General features: G+C 38.1%; 1 protein-coding gene across 9 annotated transcripts in view; it reads left to right on the top strand.

The window, feature by feature from the left end:
• The window catches only part of CADPS2 (calcium dependent secretion activator 2), a 504,393-nt gene that overhangs the window by 439,387 nt on the left and 50,095 nt on the right, over positions 1–14,911 (top strand). For 7 of the 9 annotated variants that reach the window (XM_053609274.1, XM_053609271.1, XM_053609272.1 and 4 more), the window contains 4 exons: positions 320–475; positions 2,329–2,476; positions 3,209–3,223; positions 9,682–9,756. In XM_053609274.1, coding sequence (XP_053465249.1) covers positions 320–475; positions 2,329–2,476; positions 3,209–3,223; positions 9,682–9,756 — 394 coding nt within the window. The remainder of the gene's footprint in view (positions 1–319; positions 476–2,328; positions 2,477–3,208; positions 3,224–9,681; positions 9,757–14,911) is intronic. The other 2 variants (XM_053609275.1, XM_053609273.1) reach the window with 1 other exon arrangement.

Raw genomic sequence — 14,911 nt, 5'->3', positions numbered from 1 at the left:
CGAGAAGGAACACTTAAAATGTTTGTTCTTACGTACACAAGTTGATTTATTTCCTTAGGAAAATATCCTTATTCATTTTCTCCCTTTTTCCTGAAACCTTACTAATGTATTCATTTCCATGATGTTCACCTTGTCCTACCTTACTGAGAAGTAAAAAGGAAGAATTAGAAGACTGAACAAAGATTGGATCATTACAGATTGTATGTGGTATCTTTTTCACTGATGGCAATTGATACAGAAAGGAGAAACGATGTATTGGTAGTCTACATAGCTAACAGTGGGAGTTTATAATGTTCTTCATTTTTCCTTTTCCTTCTAGCAATGGTTCAGCAACATCCGAAGATCTTTTCTGGAAACTTGATGCCCTGCAAATGTTTGTCTGTGATCTACACTGGCCAGAACAAGAATTTGCCCACCACTTAGAGCAAAGACTTAAACTAATGGCCAGTGATATGATAGAGGCCTGTGTCAAAAGGTAGACGTGTATTTTCAAGTCACTGCTTAGTGAGTCAGCACCCCGGATACTATCCCGTACCCTGTACCTGCTATGTTATTGTCACAGGGAAGGTTTCAATATGCACTATTATTCCAAAATTTAAATGGCATGAATAAAGTTCTGTGGCCTAAAATCTGGGGACCCATGTAAGGGATGAAATTGGCCTGATACATTTTTCAGATCTCGTGACCGCTAGGCCCTACTCGGTAGCACCCATATGATATTAATGATTTCTTCTGTGCTTATTGTTATCTCTCTGGGAATTCTGTGCTTTAAATACCCCAGGTAATATTTCCTGAGACATATGGAGAAGGTCTGTTGAGTTCTTCATGCATTATGTACCGTGACGGTGTGCTGTGAAATGGCATGGCGAGCTCAAAATACGATTAGCACCAGCAGTTCTGGGATTTTTCACACCTTTCTGTCCACATCAAATGACTTCCAAGTATAGTACAATCTCTGTAGTTGACCACCTCCCTACATTGACCTAATTCTCATACAGTGGACATGTCCCACCTGTGTGTATCATTACAGTAGGCCTAGTTCTTTACGTTGACCACCTTTCAATGTTGATAAGTTTGTTACAGTCCCTTGTCCTTGAGTGGTCAATTTACAAAGGATCTACTGTATTTATTTACATTTTTTTTAGAAATTAACCAGAAATAGGGCGGCACCTGTGGCTCAGTTGGTAAGGCGCCAGCCCTGTATACCGAGGGTGGCGGGTTCAAACCCGGCCCCGGCCAAACTGCAACCAAAAAATAGCCGGGCATTGTAGCAGGCACCTGTAGTCCCAGCTACTCGGGAGGCTGAGGCAGGAGAATCGCTTGAGCCCAGGAGTTGGAGGTTGCTGTGAGCTGTGTAAGGCCACGGCACTCTACCAAGGGCCATAAAGTGAGACTCTGTCTCTACAAAAAAAAGAAATTAACCAGAAATAACTTGTGAAGTTTTGGGTTCTTCCAATGTGCTTTCATTATTTTTAATAGTTTTACAAAATCACCATTGCTTCCTACTTAGTCAAGCATTTTTTTCCATTGCCCTAGTTCATAATATATATATATGCAAGAACAATGTTAGGTATCATTTTGGAAAAGCAGTCTAACACTGGTTGGAGCAATTGAATATCCCTACATTTTTTAAACCAAGAAAAGCTCTGTCTTAGGAATACTGTTCAGTGGGCCCCTAAAGCAGTCATTAATTAGATTATTTGATGTTTTTAAAAAATCATCTGTAATCCTGATGTCTCAAGTCTGTGGAGATTCATCAGATACTTCAGCAAAACCAATTCTAAATTGCCCATTAGCAGTTTCTTTCAAAAACCTATGTGCAATTTTAGCTTTTTGAAAGAGAATGTACGTGATATAAAAGAATTACACATTTTCTGTTTTCCATTGATGGTTGTGTTTCCGAGTTTTCTAGACTTCTGCTTTTCTTTTTAATCTGATAATCCCTCATATAGAAGATTCATCCTGCTTTAATACAGAGAAGCTTACACATTTGCTATTTGGAAAGTAATTCAGGTAGTTAAGTGTAACAGTGAGATTTTTCCATTAAATGTGATACACTAGATAGAGCAAATAGCTTCACTTAGGTTGTGATATTCTCTGAGTGACTGCATGAAGCTAGGTTTCCTATAAAATATCACAGCCTGATCTGTTATTTGAGACTGCTGAAAAGAAGAGCATCTCACCCTCTGGACGCCAAGCCCTGCCACACTGCTTACCCTTTATTTGCATGTTTTAAATTAGCTTCGTGGGGGTGTTGATTTCATTTTTACAAAACAGGTGAGATGACTGTCAGAATTTCTTACTCTGAATTCGTGTTTTAATAACTAGAACAAGAACCGCATTTGAACTCAAGCTGCAAAAGGCAAGCAAAACCACCGACTTGCGCATTCCAGCTTCCATGTGCACTATGTTTAATGTGTTAGTCGATGCCAAAAAGCAAAGCACTAAACTCTGCGCCCTGGACGGAGGACAAGAGGTAAGCACAGGGTGTGCCACGCAGGGAAATGCAACACAGGGTGCCCTGGCAAGGAAAACAGCTCTTCCCAGAAGACCCTCTTCGATTTGATTTAAAAAGACCCATTTCTCTAACACCATATGTTTGATCTTTTCTTATCATAATAAATAGAATGCCCTTTATCCTTTGCTCAGATCAGTTTTTCCCTTTTTATAGAAATACTGCCTAAAATTTTGCAAGTAGCCATTGACTTTGAGACATACTTTTGACAGCTTAGGTGTTGCATATTTACATGAACCTTGCTTTTTATAAGCAAATAAGAAAGCCTAGAAAGTGACCTGCTTTGTTTATACAAATCTAGAGTACCCGGGGTTTGCATCCATAAAAGCAAGCAAGAAAAAAATAGCATATGAAGTACCGTCTACAGAAATGTCCATTTCTTAAAGATCAAGTAGAAACATGTTTAAAATCTACCCCTAGTTCATGTCAATTAATATTACATTCTCTCAATTTTATTTATATTTCATTTGGTTTTATTTTCAAAAATATAGTTTCATTTTACCACATGATCTTGCGGGTGACAACAAAATGGACTGGGTGAAAATGGATTTATTTTTCTTAGATTATCAGTTTCAGTTGACATTTTGTTGCTCTTTTTGCCATTGTAATTACTTTTTCATCATTTCTTTGTTCTTCCCTTATGTTCACTTTCATCATCATTTTTTCACCCCCACCCTCCATGGCATGATCCAGTTTGGTTGTCAGTGGGTAAGTCTCATATTTTTTTTTTATAAAAACCCATTTTTCATTTGATTTAATTATTTTTGTAAATGTTTATTTTATTTTCATCTTTTCAAATTAAAGCAATGTAATTAATTCCATTTTCAGATTTTTAAAACCCTCATGTGTTTACAGCTAACTATAATATAGAATAGCCAAAAACTATTAAAACACTGTAAATACTAAATACCTCAAATAATTTTTGAGGAATGTCAAGGGGAATGTTTCTTCCCTGTTAGGCTGTAGAATCTTCAAACTACTCTTTCGTTTCTAAAAGTAAAATTATTTAAAACCAAATGTATTAAATTGAGATCAAAACAAATTTAGAAGCAGAGGGATTAACATTTTCAAGCATATGTCTATAGCATACTTTCATTACAGGTGAGTTTGGAGTTTTGGGGCTTTAGATGACAATATAGCATATATCAGGATAACTTCTAAATGCTTGGACCAGGAGGTCACACCCAAGGTCACCTCATGCAGATGAATCCAAAGATGGTCTTCAGTGAGGTTCAAGGTCCACCCATAATACAGGCTCTCCTCCCATCCTTGGCGTGGGATGTAACCAACATCGGAGGTGGGGAAGATGCTGGCCTCTGTCATGAGACTTTCACCCTCCCCACCAAGCGTTGTCCTGAAGTACCACCCCAGAATTTCTAAGATACATAGTTTGAAAACTTTTATCATACAGGATTAACTAGATTATACTTTTCTTTTTGTAAATCAAAATGTCTTTCTGTTGTATGGATAGGTTAAATCTTACAAGTCTTTCAGTTGACAACTAGGACTCATACTGAGCTAACAATTCTCGTTTAAGAAGAAGGGACTAGCTAACTGTGAAACAGCTGAGAAGGCCCACCCTTTGTGAATTTTATACCTATTTAATATTCCTATAAATATAGATTGTAGCTATATGGCCACAATTTATGTTCACATATGTGTACACATTTCCTTCTTCAAGCATTTTAGGAAGAAAACATGTATTTCTAACATCATAGCATGGAACCTTACAAATATATTAAGTAGCTGATAGGTGTTATAGAATGTTCAGTAGTTATCATCTGATAACTGATTACTTACATGATTTATTGTCTCTAATTATCTAAAGAATGGGCAGCTGGTTTGGATACCAATGGCTCCTATCTATCTCCTTGTGTTTTTAATACCCAGATGGAAGCCTTTGATTAGCTGCCTGAGAATGTTATCCTTCGTCTCTTCATAAATCCATTCTTTTCTCATCTGGTTTATAGAATCATCTTGCCTCTCTTCCACTAATACTGGTTTATCCATTTGTTCTTATTTTGGCATGCACTGAACTACCCAACACGTACTAGGCATTGAGTAAATATTGGCTGAGTAAATGAACAAGCTGATTTGTCGTCACGGCTTTAAAAATCCTCTTCTGTAAGAAACAACTTACTCTAGTACTTACAAAAGCAAAACAGGCACAGGCACACACACACATACAAATGACAAACATTGTTGCATTGTCCAATGATTCTTTACATTAATAGGTGGACAGTTTTGAAGAGTAATTTGCTACTGTTCATTATGTCTGCACCTGTACCTTCTCACCAGCGACAATTAGCTCCCCACAACTTCCACACAATTAATAATAGTTCAGAATGTGCAGGTGTAAAACGCATTAGCAACCCTGAAAAGTGGTAAACAAGAATCTCAATGCAAAAGAAGGATTTTGCACTTTGCTTTTTCTCTCCAGAAAATACACCACATAATTGCTCCAGCTTTCTCCCTGTGTATGTGTTAAGATAAGTTTTGGAATAATTGTAAATTAGTACATATATTTCATGCACATGTGAGCCAGTGAACCTCATTTCATAGAAAGCAACAAATAAAGGTATTGAAAAATGAAATTATTAGATAATTTGGAAGCATGCAAAAATGTATACTATGTAGTTAAACATAGCAGGGTTTTTTGGTCTAAATTATTAAGGAAATTACCTCTAAATTTTTAATACTGTTATCACTGAGATGGATGTTCCCAACTTCTTACCCACAATGCAGTCCTTTCTGTGCTTCTAGAGTTTTCTTTTTTTCTTTTTTTTTTTTTTTATAGAGACAGAGTCTCACTCTATCGCCCATGGTAGAGTGCCGTGGCATCACACAGCTCACAGCAACCTCCAACTCCTGGGCTTAAGCGATTCTCTTGCCTCAGCCTCCCGAGTAGCTGGGACCACAGGCGTCCGCCACAACGCCCAGCTATTTTTTGGTTGCAGTTCAGCCGGGGGCTGGGTTTGAACCCGCCACCCTCGGTATATGGGGCCAGTGCCTTACCGACTGAGCCACAGGCTCCGCCCCTTTCTGTGCTTCTAAATTATGACTCTGTTTTCGTACATGCCACATGACAATGCAAACATGTTCAGCTGAGGCCCGGAGGAGTGTTTAATGGAGTGATTAGTGAGTGAACGATCCGCTCATGTGACAGCTGTGTGTAATGAGTCAGCAATCTCAGACCAGTCCCTTAGGGACAGACGTGGCGACCACAACACCACCACAGTAGTCAGAATCCTCGTTATCCATAACTGCGCAAAGGCAGACGACGGCGTGGGCTGGAGGCATTTGTCTGCCCTCAGAGCCACTTCATCCTGTGGTCCCATCAGTTGAGGATGAGACTGAAAACATTGAATGTGGCAACGCTGGGGAGCAGAGGACCCTTTGTGCAGGATTTGTTCCCAGCTAAAGTAAAATGCTTTCATTTCCAGAGCTAACTATTCAGTACCTTTAAAGTTTATCCCAAGACAAGTTTCCAGATCTTTTTTAAAAACACCGATGTTTGAGTAGCATTTATTTCTTGGTTTGCATGAGAATGTTGAGGCAAAATAACGCTATCCACCTGCGTGTGGGGAGCTAGGATTTCAGACTGTGCCTGATCTCTGGTTTCTGTGAGTTCCATAAAGTAAGGATTCCTGAAGGTCCTCTTAAACTCATCTGCAACTTTAGGTTTTTAAAAGAACATGTAGGGTGGTGCCTGTGGCTCAAGGAGTAGGGCGCCGGTCCCATATGCCGGAGGTGGCGGGTTCAAACCCAGCCCCAGCCAAAATTAAAAAAAAAAAAATGAAAGAACATGTAAATGATATAAGAGAGTTACACATTCTCTGTTTTTCATTGGCGGTCATGTTTTAGAGTTCTGGACTTTGTGCTTTTCCTTTTAATTAGGTAAGCCCTCATAGAGAGGATTCATTCTGCCGTAAGGCAGAGAAGCATGTGCTGGAGAAGCAGGGCACAGTTTGCTTTTGAGGGACAATATGGGGAATCTTAGCTTAAGAATGAGCTGGAATTTAGCAGAACCCTGTTATGTAAAATTATCACTCCGACTAGAAGTATTCTGTTTATGACTTTAATAAGCTTTCGTTATTGGAGACCAAACTTTCTAAATTTTTATCAAATATGTCCATTATTCTAAATCCAAAAAAACAAATGCCTATTTTGGCTTAAATAATATAAATGTCTATGCAGATAAATTCTATTTTCACCTCTTTGTGATCTGTTTTGGAGTGTTTGTGTTTGTCTTTGAAAGCTATCCTGATCTCCTGACGAGTAACGGTTTTTAGCTAACTTTCTATCAGCTGTGTGTAGGTTATTATCTCTGCAGAATGTATCTGTGAAGTACGAATTATCAGGTCATGTCCCCACTCCCACTCGTGTTCCTAAACCACCTTTGTCAACTGTGCAGCCAAAGCAGATACTGAAAGTTCCCAGCAGTATTAGTGTAAGTCATATCTAATCAGGTAAATTTATAATAGCAGAATCCCATATTATAGTAAATAACAAAATATAATAAAAGCCTAACAAACATCATATAATCTGTGTTTATCCCCTGGGTAATACATTAAAGATGTACATTTCTTTCTTCCTTCTTCCTTTCTTTTTAACTTTGTATATTTTTGTTTTGGTTTCTTCATTCTTATTCTCGCTCCCTCACTCCTTCCCCTTTCCGTTCCTCCCTCTCTTTGTTTAAGGCTGGGTGAGATATCAAAGAAAATAACAATCTCAAGGTATGCATTTTAGGAGATTTTCTTGGCTCTTGGGGGTCCGCTGACATTTCTTTTCAATAAAATGGACATAAAGAACCTTTTTAGTGGCTCATCACTTGATTTTAAGAATTGCCAGAAGGGCTGGCCTGGTGGCTCATACCTGCAATGCTAACACTATGGGAGACTGAGGCAGGAGGGCAGAAGTTCAAGACCTGCCTGACCAAGAGCAAGACCCTGTCTCTACAAAAAAAGGAAAAAAGAAAAAAATGAACCAAACATGGTAGTGTACATGGGTAGTCCCAGCTACTTGGAAGGCTGAGGCAGGAGGCTAACTGGACCCCACAAGTTTGAGGTTGCAGTGAGCTAGGCTGACACTGCTGTACTCTAGTACAGGGGTGACAGAGTGAAACCCTTTCTCAAAAAAAAAATGTGTCAGAATCAATCTAATCCAAAAGTTTAATATGTAGAAGCTCTGTTATTTTAGAGCTTTTGTATGACACAGGTGGACACCAAGGATAAGACAGTTTAAGAACCTGTTTGGAGGTCTGAGTGCCTCAATCCTGATACCCTTTGGAGCACTTTCTGTATACAAAGGAAATGAGAAGCTTGAAGTCCATCTTCGGGATCCCTTTGCTGTTTTCCCCCCAAGAGGAGCCTCAAGCTGGTATTTAATTTCTTCTTGCTGCACAGATACAGATCTGGAGGAAGAAGGCTATGAAAGGAGAGTGGCGAGCCTGAGCATGAGCTCCTCCACCCCGGTTAGCTAGCTCGCAGCAGCACTGAGGGCCCGTTTTTTTGTAGCTGATATCTGTAGAGGTTACCCTACTCGTCAGCCAATGTACTGGAACTGTTCACTGGGCTCTGATATGTTCATGTGAGGGCCTGCCTGGCTCAGACAATTATTGATATTTTAGACTGGATCAGAACCTTAACTACCAGCCAGCCTGCTTTTTCAGGTTCTTTTTCTTCTACATTGTTTTTCTTTATTCTCTCCTCTTTTCTTTCTCTTCAGTCTATTCCAAAAGCAAAAGTAATTAGCCTTACTGCAGTAGAAATCCACCCCCTGTTTTTCTGTTTGTTCTCGGGGAAGCGCAAATTTGGGCATTGGTCAAGCTTTAAGTGAGGCAGGCTTCATTGGGTGCAGCATGTACCTGGCGAGTTCCAGGTTTCTACCTGTGTGGTTAATTTCCAGCCACTTTCATCACACACGCACACTCCCATACACACTCACATGCAGGAAAAGAAAATAATTCACACACCCCAAAAAGATATGTTCTCTTTATTATTGATACGGGTAGATGATGAAAGTTAACTGTCAAAGCCCTTGAGAAAGGGGGTGGAGTGACTTTCCTGAGTATTACAAGGCAGATCTAAATTGACATTTTGTTCTGTGTGGAAACTTTGAGACATGTTTTCGGGGGGGCGGGTAGTAGCTTTCAAACACTTACATCTTAGGAAACCATTCAGCTGGCAGCTAAGTTGGTGTAATGTTTATACTGACCTGAATACTTTTACTCTTTGCATTTTGTTAGCCGTTCCAAGAAGCCTTGAACTATCAAGATAGGGTTAGTCTTTACAAGTCACATTTTCTGTGAAGTGGCTATTGGGGGACAATCTGCTGTCAGATAAATGCTTCTAAAAGAAGAATTACTGTTTAAATGGATGTGCCTTCAGAAGCCTCGGAAGCCCAGGCTCCTGCTAATTTAAGAATGGAACCCTCTAGTATTCTGAAGAAAAAAAAAAAGTTTTTCAGATTTATTTTAAATACATCTTTTTTGTATTTACTTAAAGGCGTCTTTTCCGTGAGGAAGCGGTAATAAAACTACGGGGAGTGAGTGCCGTTTCATTATACCTTTTATGGCCTATTAATTTGTTACCATCCATTCACCTTTGTTGATGAAATTTTAATTTTGCCCTTGCTTGAGCGTATTGTAAGAATTGTATGTACTGCTGCTCCCGGTGCCGACAAAAATGTCCTTTTAGAGTGAACAATTGGGAGCTCATTTTATTTCTAGAGCACATTTAAAATAACTTATGAATGAGAGTTGTCAGACATGAAATGCAGTATTAATTAAATCTTTTTCTAGTCTTTTTGCTTCTCCAGCTAAACCAACCCTTTAGAAAAATACACAGCCACCTTAATTATAGAGGAGAAGACAAAAAGTATCCTTCACATTCCTCTGGCTGAATAAGAATAAGAACTCAATTCATCTAAATAATAACCCCATTAGCTGCTTAACTCAACAGTGCACATGGGAAAATTTTCAAACCACAATGTAAAAAGTATTGATTGGGTGGATCGTTTTCAAGGTTTTGTTTTTTTGATGTTTAAAATGATCATTTTAAGTAAAAAATGAATAGGTCGCAACTAGTAGCTTTAGAGCATTTATGACTTAGGACAAAACTTTTGTGTCCATTTCAATTAATACATCTTTGTCTTTTAATGTCTAGCAACAGTACCATTCAAAAATAGATGATCTGATTGACAACGCCGTAAAAGAAATTATTTCACTACTAGTTTCAAAGGTAATGTATTATTTATTCACCTTTTAAAATCAAATTTTAAAACTTTCCAATTGAGTACTTTTAAAAATATCTGTCTTACGTTTCTAAATATTTGATCAATTGTAATTTAAAAAATAACTACAAAAAACATTTGAGTTTTAAAAAAGTTGAAAACAAAAAATAGGAGATGAACATTGTGTCGACAACTTTTGATTTTTTGTTGTTTGTTTACAGTGAATTTTGACTTGTTTTGAGATTGTCCTTTTAAAACTACGTCTTCTGGTAATTCCTTGTTATACCATATTCGCATTCTCTTACTGTTAGTTTTAATTCCAGGGCAAACTTGAATAGTCATCAGGCCTGTTTGTCATGGTTACAGCACTGGGGTTGCAGCACTGGACTCTAGATCTGGTTCTAGATATACAGAAAGCTTCCAGATGGTTTCTGAGGTTCTCCACTCCCAGGAATCTCCCAGGATTTCCTATTTAATTTATACTCATAATACCTTTGACGAAACTGCAATGTTTAATTGTATAAATAAGGATGAAGTCATGGATGATTTAGATTCCCACTAAGGTGTAGCAGACAGTCACGGGTGGCATTTGGGATTAGGGGCTGATAAGGAAATGAAGAGAGAATCTGAAAGCACCAAGAACTTAAGAGATGAGGAGAGAGGATGGGGGAACCCAGAGTGTCACTTTCTTGCAAGTGGATGAAGTTCTCAGAAGACTTCATCAAAGAACCTCCAAATTAGACTTTATGAAACAATTGGAAGAATGTAGAAGAAACAAAGGAAAAGCCACACCCAATTTAATATATTGACAAAGGATATGTTTTTTAGAGGGAAAAAAAGAGATCCTTCATAAACATAAAAAAAATTAAGACTCAATTCTTTAAGGAATGCAAAGTGAAACTATAATAGTATATGATTTTTTTCTAGAAAATTAGCATAAATATTTTAAGGTAACACCAGTTTTAAAAATGAGAGGTAAAACACTCACATTTCCTGTACAGGATATATCAAGTGTATTACTACCCTTTCATCTTTTCACATTTTTTCTCACTACTGAGAGAGATGCACAAAATTTATATACATCAGTATTTGTCACTTTATGTCTAATCAAAATTTGGATACATCTTAAATCTCTAACATAAAGGAAATGTAAATTACAGGATATCCATAGTAACTAAGATGCTTACAAAGACTATTAATCATAAAGGAAAGGCTTCATAATATGTCAAGTGAAAAAAGATGAATATTTTAAAGGGTAGAGTATGATCTGATTTGGCATCATGTAGAGAAAAGACTGTTACAATAAACAGCAGAATGTTAACAAAGCTTTTCTTCCTCTGGGTGATGAGATTTATAATTGATTTGTGCTTTTTTTTTTGAGATTTTGTGTGTGTGTTTCCAAGTTCTCTGATAGCAGGTCTTAAGGTGGGAAACAATGAAGAAGAAAGGATTTTAGAATAGCAGCACCTCACCAGCTTGTTTTTGTTCCCCTGACTTCTGCCATGGCACCAAATACCCCACATACATACACATGCATCACACACTCACCAAGTGGAAAGGGAACAGGATAAAAGGAATCCATCTGGCAAGTCAGGGGAGAAGTGAGCCAACAGTGAGATTTCCATCCCCTGGGGAGCCCAGCACAGAACCTTGCAGCAGGGCACAGTCCACCCTCCAAAGTGAAATAGTTAACTTTGCCCTTCTCTGGGAGGCCTGGGGAGACTTCATCCAGATGCAGCCTCCCCATCAGCACAGGCCTCTTCTGGAAGTTTCATTTTGTGAGAAGTTTGCATAATAAGTGGCAATTACTTGCTAGCTACAGATGATGGGGGTGGGGTGGAGAATTAAGCTACAAGGAAAAAAAGCATTCAACTAATTTGAGGGGGTGTAGGAGGGGAGAGAAGGGTACAGAGAAGGCAGGGAGGGCTACACATCATCTGTGCATTCATTTCTAACAAACTAAGAAACAAATTTTTCTATATCAGATGCATATGATTAATTTAAAAATGGCATATTTGAGTTGAGTAAGGAAAAGCTTCCAGAGATCAGTGCTATACAATAGAAATTTCTGTAATGATAAAAAATTTTATCCTTCACGGTCCAGTGCAGTGGCTACAAGTCACATGTGACTGTAGAGTACTTGAATTGTGGCTAGTGCAGCTGAAGAATGAAATTTTTAATTTAATTTAATTTCAATTAAAGGAGCTGCATATAACTACTGGCTTTTGCATTTTGGAAATCAGGATTAGATTATTGTTTTTCTGTCTGGATCATTTCTCCTGCTGTTAAATCGTACTTATTAATTATCTTTAATTCTTTGGTTGAAAAGTATAAATTAATTATTAAAATAAATTTGTAAGGTTGAACCAAACACCTCAAGCTTCTGTAATACTGTAAGTGGTATTTTTTAATTGATTCAGAATTAATCTGTATAATTGCAGTATTATAAAACTACTTTATTGAGATATTATTGTACACTGATACCATTTCTTAATGTGTACATCTTAATGAGTCTAGAAGTAAGTAGACAGCTGTGAAGTCACCACCACAATTTATGCCATGAACCTATCACCTCCCCAAATTTCCTCCAGCCCTCTTAATTTTTCTTGTTGTGATAGCCCTTAAGATCAATGCTCTTAGCAAATAGTATTGTTTACGGTGCTGTTGAGTAGATCTGGGACTTACTTACCATGCATTACAGAAAACACCCTTTGACAAAATATCTTCCCATTTCTCTCTCTGCAGATAGATGCCCAGTCTCCTCTCTGCTTCTATTGGCTTGACTTATTTTAGATTCCTCACATGACTGGAATCATGGAGTATTTGTTCTCTATATCTGGTCTATTTCACTGAGCCTAATGTATTCCAAATTCATCTGCATTGTCTCAAATGACAGGATTTCTTTATTTAAGGCTGAAGGATAGTGTGTTGTATGCCTATGCCACATTTTGGTTTTCCATTCATATAGTGTCATGAACCAGCTCAGCGAGGGGGAGAGAACCAGAGTGGAATGGGTGGGGAATGAGGAAAATACAGCACAAGAGAAGACACAGAGATAAAGGATGTGATGGGGAGGACTGACTGAGCTGAAGCCATCAGCTCAGTCAGCACCAAAGCACAAAATCAGCCTTATTTTATAATATCTGTACAGGGCTGTCCAGGGGGAAGTAGCATAGACAATATTCGAAAATAGCATAAACAAAAGACATAATTTTGATCTTACAGTACAATTGGAAAATATAATTGACTTTAATAAAGACAAATCCTCTTGTTAATGGTTTCTACTCAACTTCATTAACGTATGACAAGAAGAAGAGCAAGATCCCCAGGATCTCAGCATAGTTGATAAAATAAAGGAAGAACTGTGTGACTTAGTAGTTTCTACTCAGCTTCATTAACGTGTTACAAGAAGTAGGAAGGCAAAGATCACAAGGGTCTCTGCATAGTTAACTGGACAAAGAAAGAGCTACGTGACTTCTGTCAGAGGGAGCATAAAGAAAGGAATATGGCTGTTTCCGGATCGGAGGAGAAGCAGTTGGGGGTTCATTCTCTGAAAGTTCCCTAGGCTGTGAGGGCCCTGCCACTGTCCACCTCAGAGGACATTGAAGTTGCTTCTCCCAGTCTTGGCTATTGAGAGTAATGCTGCAGTGAACAGGGGAGTGCAGATGGCTCTTCAATACACTGATTTCAGTTCCTTTGGACATATAATATATCCATTAGTAGGATTGCTGGATCATATGGTAGTTCCACTTTTAACTTTCGAGGACCTTCCATATCATTTTCTACAGTGGCTACACCAATTTATATTCCCACTAACGGTGTATATTTTTTTCCATATTCTCACCAACATTTGTTATCTTTTGGTTATTTGATAATAGCTGTACACACAGGTGTGAGCTGATACCTCATTGTGGTTTTGATTTCCATTTTTCTGAAGATTAGTGATGTTGAGCAAACACATTTTCATATACCTATTGCCTTTTCGTATGTGTTCTTTTTGTTCTTTTGAGGAATATCTATTTTAAGTGTTTTGCCCATTTTTGTAGGGAGGAGTGTTTTTTTGTTTGTTTTGTTTTGGTTTTTGGTTTTTGTTTTGTTCCCTTTTTGCTATTAAATTGTAGGAGTTCCTCATATATTTGGGGTATTAACAGTTACAGAGTTTGTAAATATTTCTTCCTATTCTATAGGTTGTTTGATCACTATGTTGATTGTTTCCTTTGCTGTGTATAAGCTACTTAGCTTGATGTAATCTCATTTCTTTTTTATTTTGTTGTCTATGCTTTTGGGGTGATAGGCAAGAAATCCAGGTCTCTGTCAAGAAAACTTTTCCCTAGGTTTTCATGATTTCAGGTCTTAAGACTTTAATCAGTTTCTTGTTGATTTTTTTTGTGTATAGCATCAAATAAGGGCCCAATTTTGTTCTTTTGTGTGTGGATATCCTCTTTTCACCCAACCATTTATTGAAAATACTGTCCTTTCCCCATTGTACACTTTTTCACACTTGACCCATAGATGTGTGGATTTATTTCTGGGCTCTCAGTCCAGTTCCATTGGTCCAATTGGTCTGCTTTTGTATCAATAACATTGTATTTTGCATCCTGTGCCTCTGTAATATATTTTGAAATCAGGAAATTTAGTACCTCTGTTGCAGGAAGATGAGGCCCAATGGAGAAAAAGAGTACCCAAACACTACATTTATAAGAGGAAGGGTTTTATTCACCAACTGGGAGCTTATGGCATAGAAGAATTCCAAATGGCCACACTCCCCAACTGGCTTGGTCTTTCCCTTTTTATTGACAGTCAAAAAGTTCGACCCCACAGGTACCCTTCTCATTGGTCAGTTTGAATCAAGTGGAAGATGCTATTCCAGCCCCTACAGAACTACAGGATTTCACAGAACTTGGACATTTCCAAGTTCCAGGATGTTAAGTTACAAATTCCCAAGAGCTGAGTCACTGTGGAGAGGACCCCACAGGTGTATCTTTGTGGTCTCCTTGAGAAGACCTGTTCTCCTAGACCTCACCCTTCTCAGGTATCCTCTCCAACCTCCAGCTTTGTTCTTGCTCAAAATTCTTGCTTTGGGGTTTTTTTGTTATTCCAAATGAATTTTAGGTTACTTTTTCTATTACTGTGAAAAACACTCCATTGGGAATTTGAGAGGAA

This window comes from Nycticebus coucang, chromosome 11 (genome assembly GCF_027406575.1).
Source record: "Nycticebus coucang isolate mNycCou1 chromosome 11, mNycCou1.pri, whole genome shotgun sequence".
NCBI lineage: Eukaryota > Metazoa > Chordata > Mammalia > Primates > Lorisidae > Nycticebus > Nycticebus coucang.
Note: the sequence above shows the minus strand (reverse complement) of the source record. Positions and strands in the feature narration are given on the sequence as shown.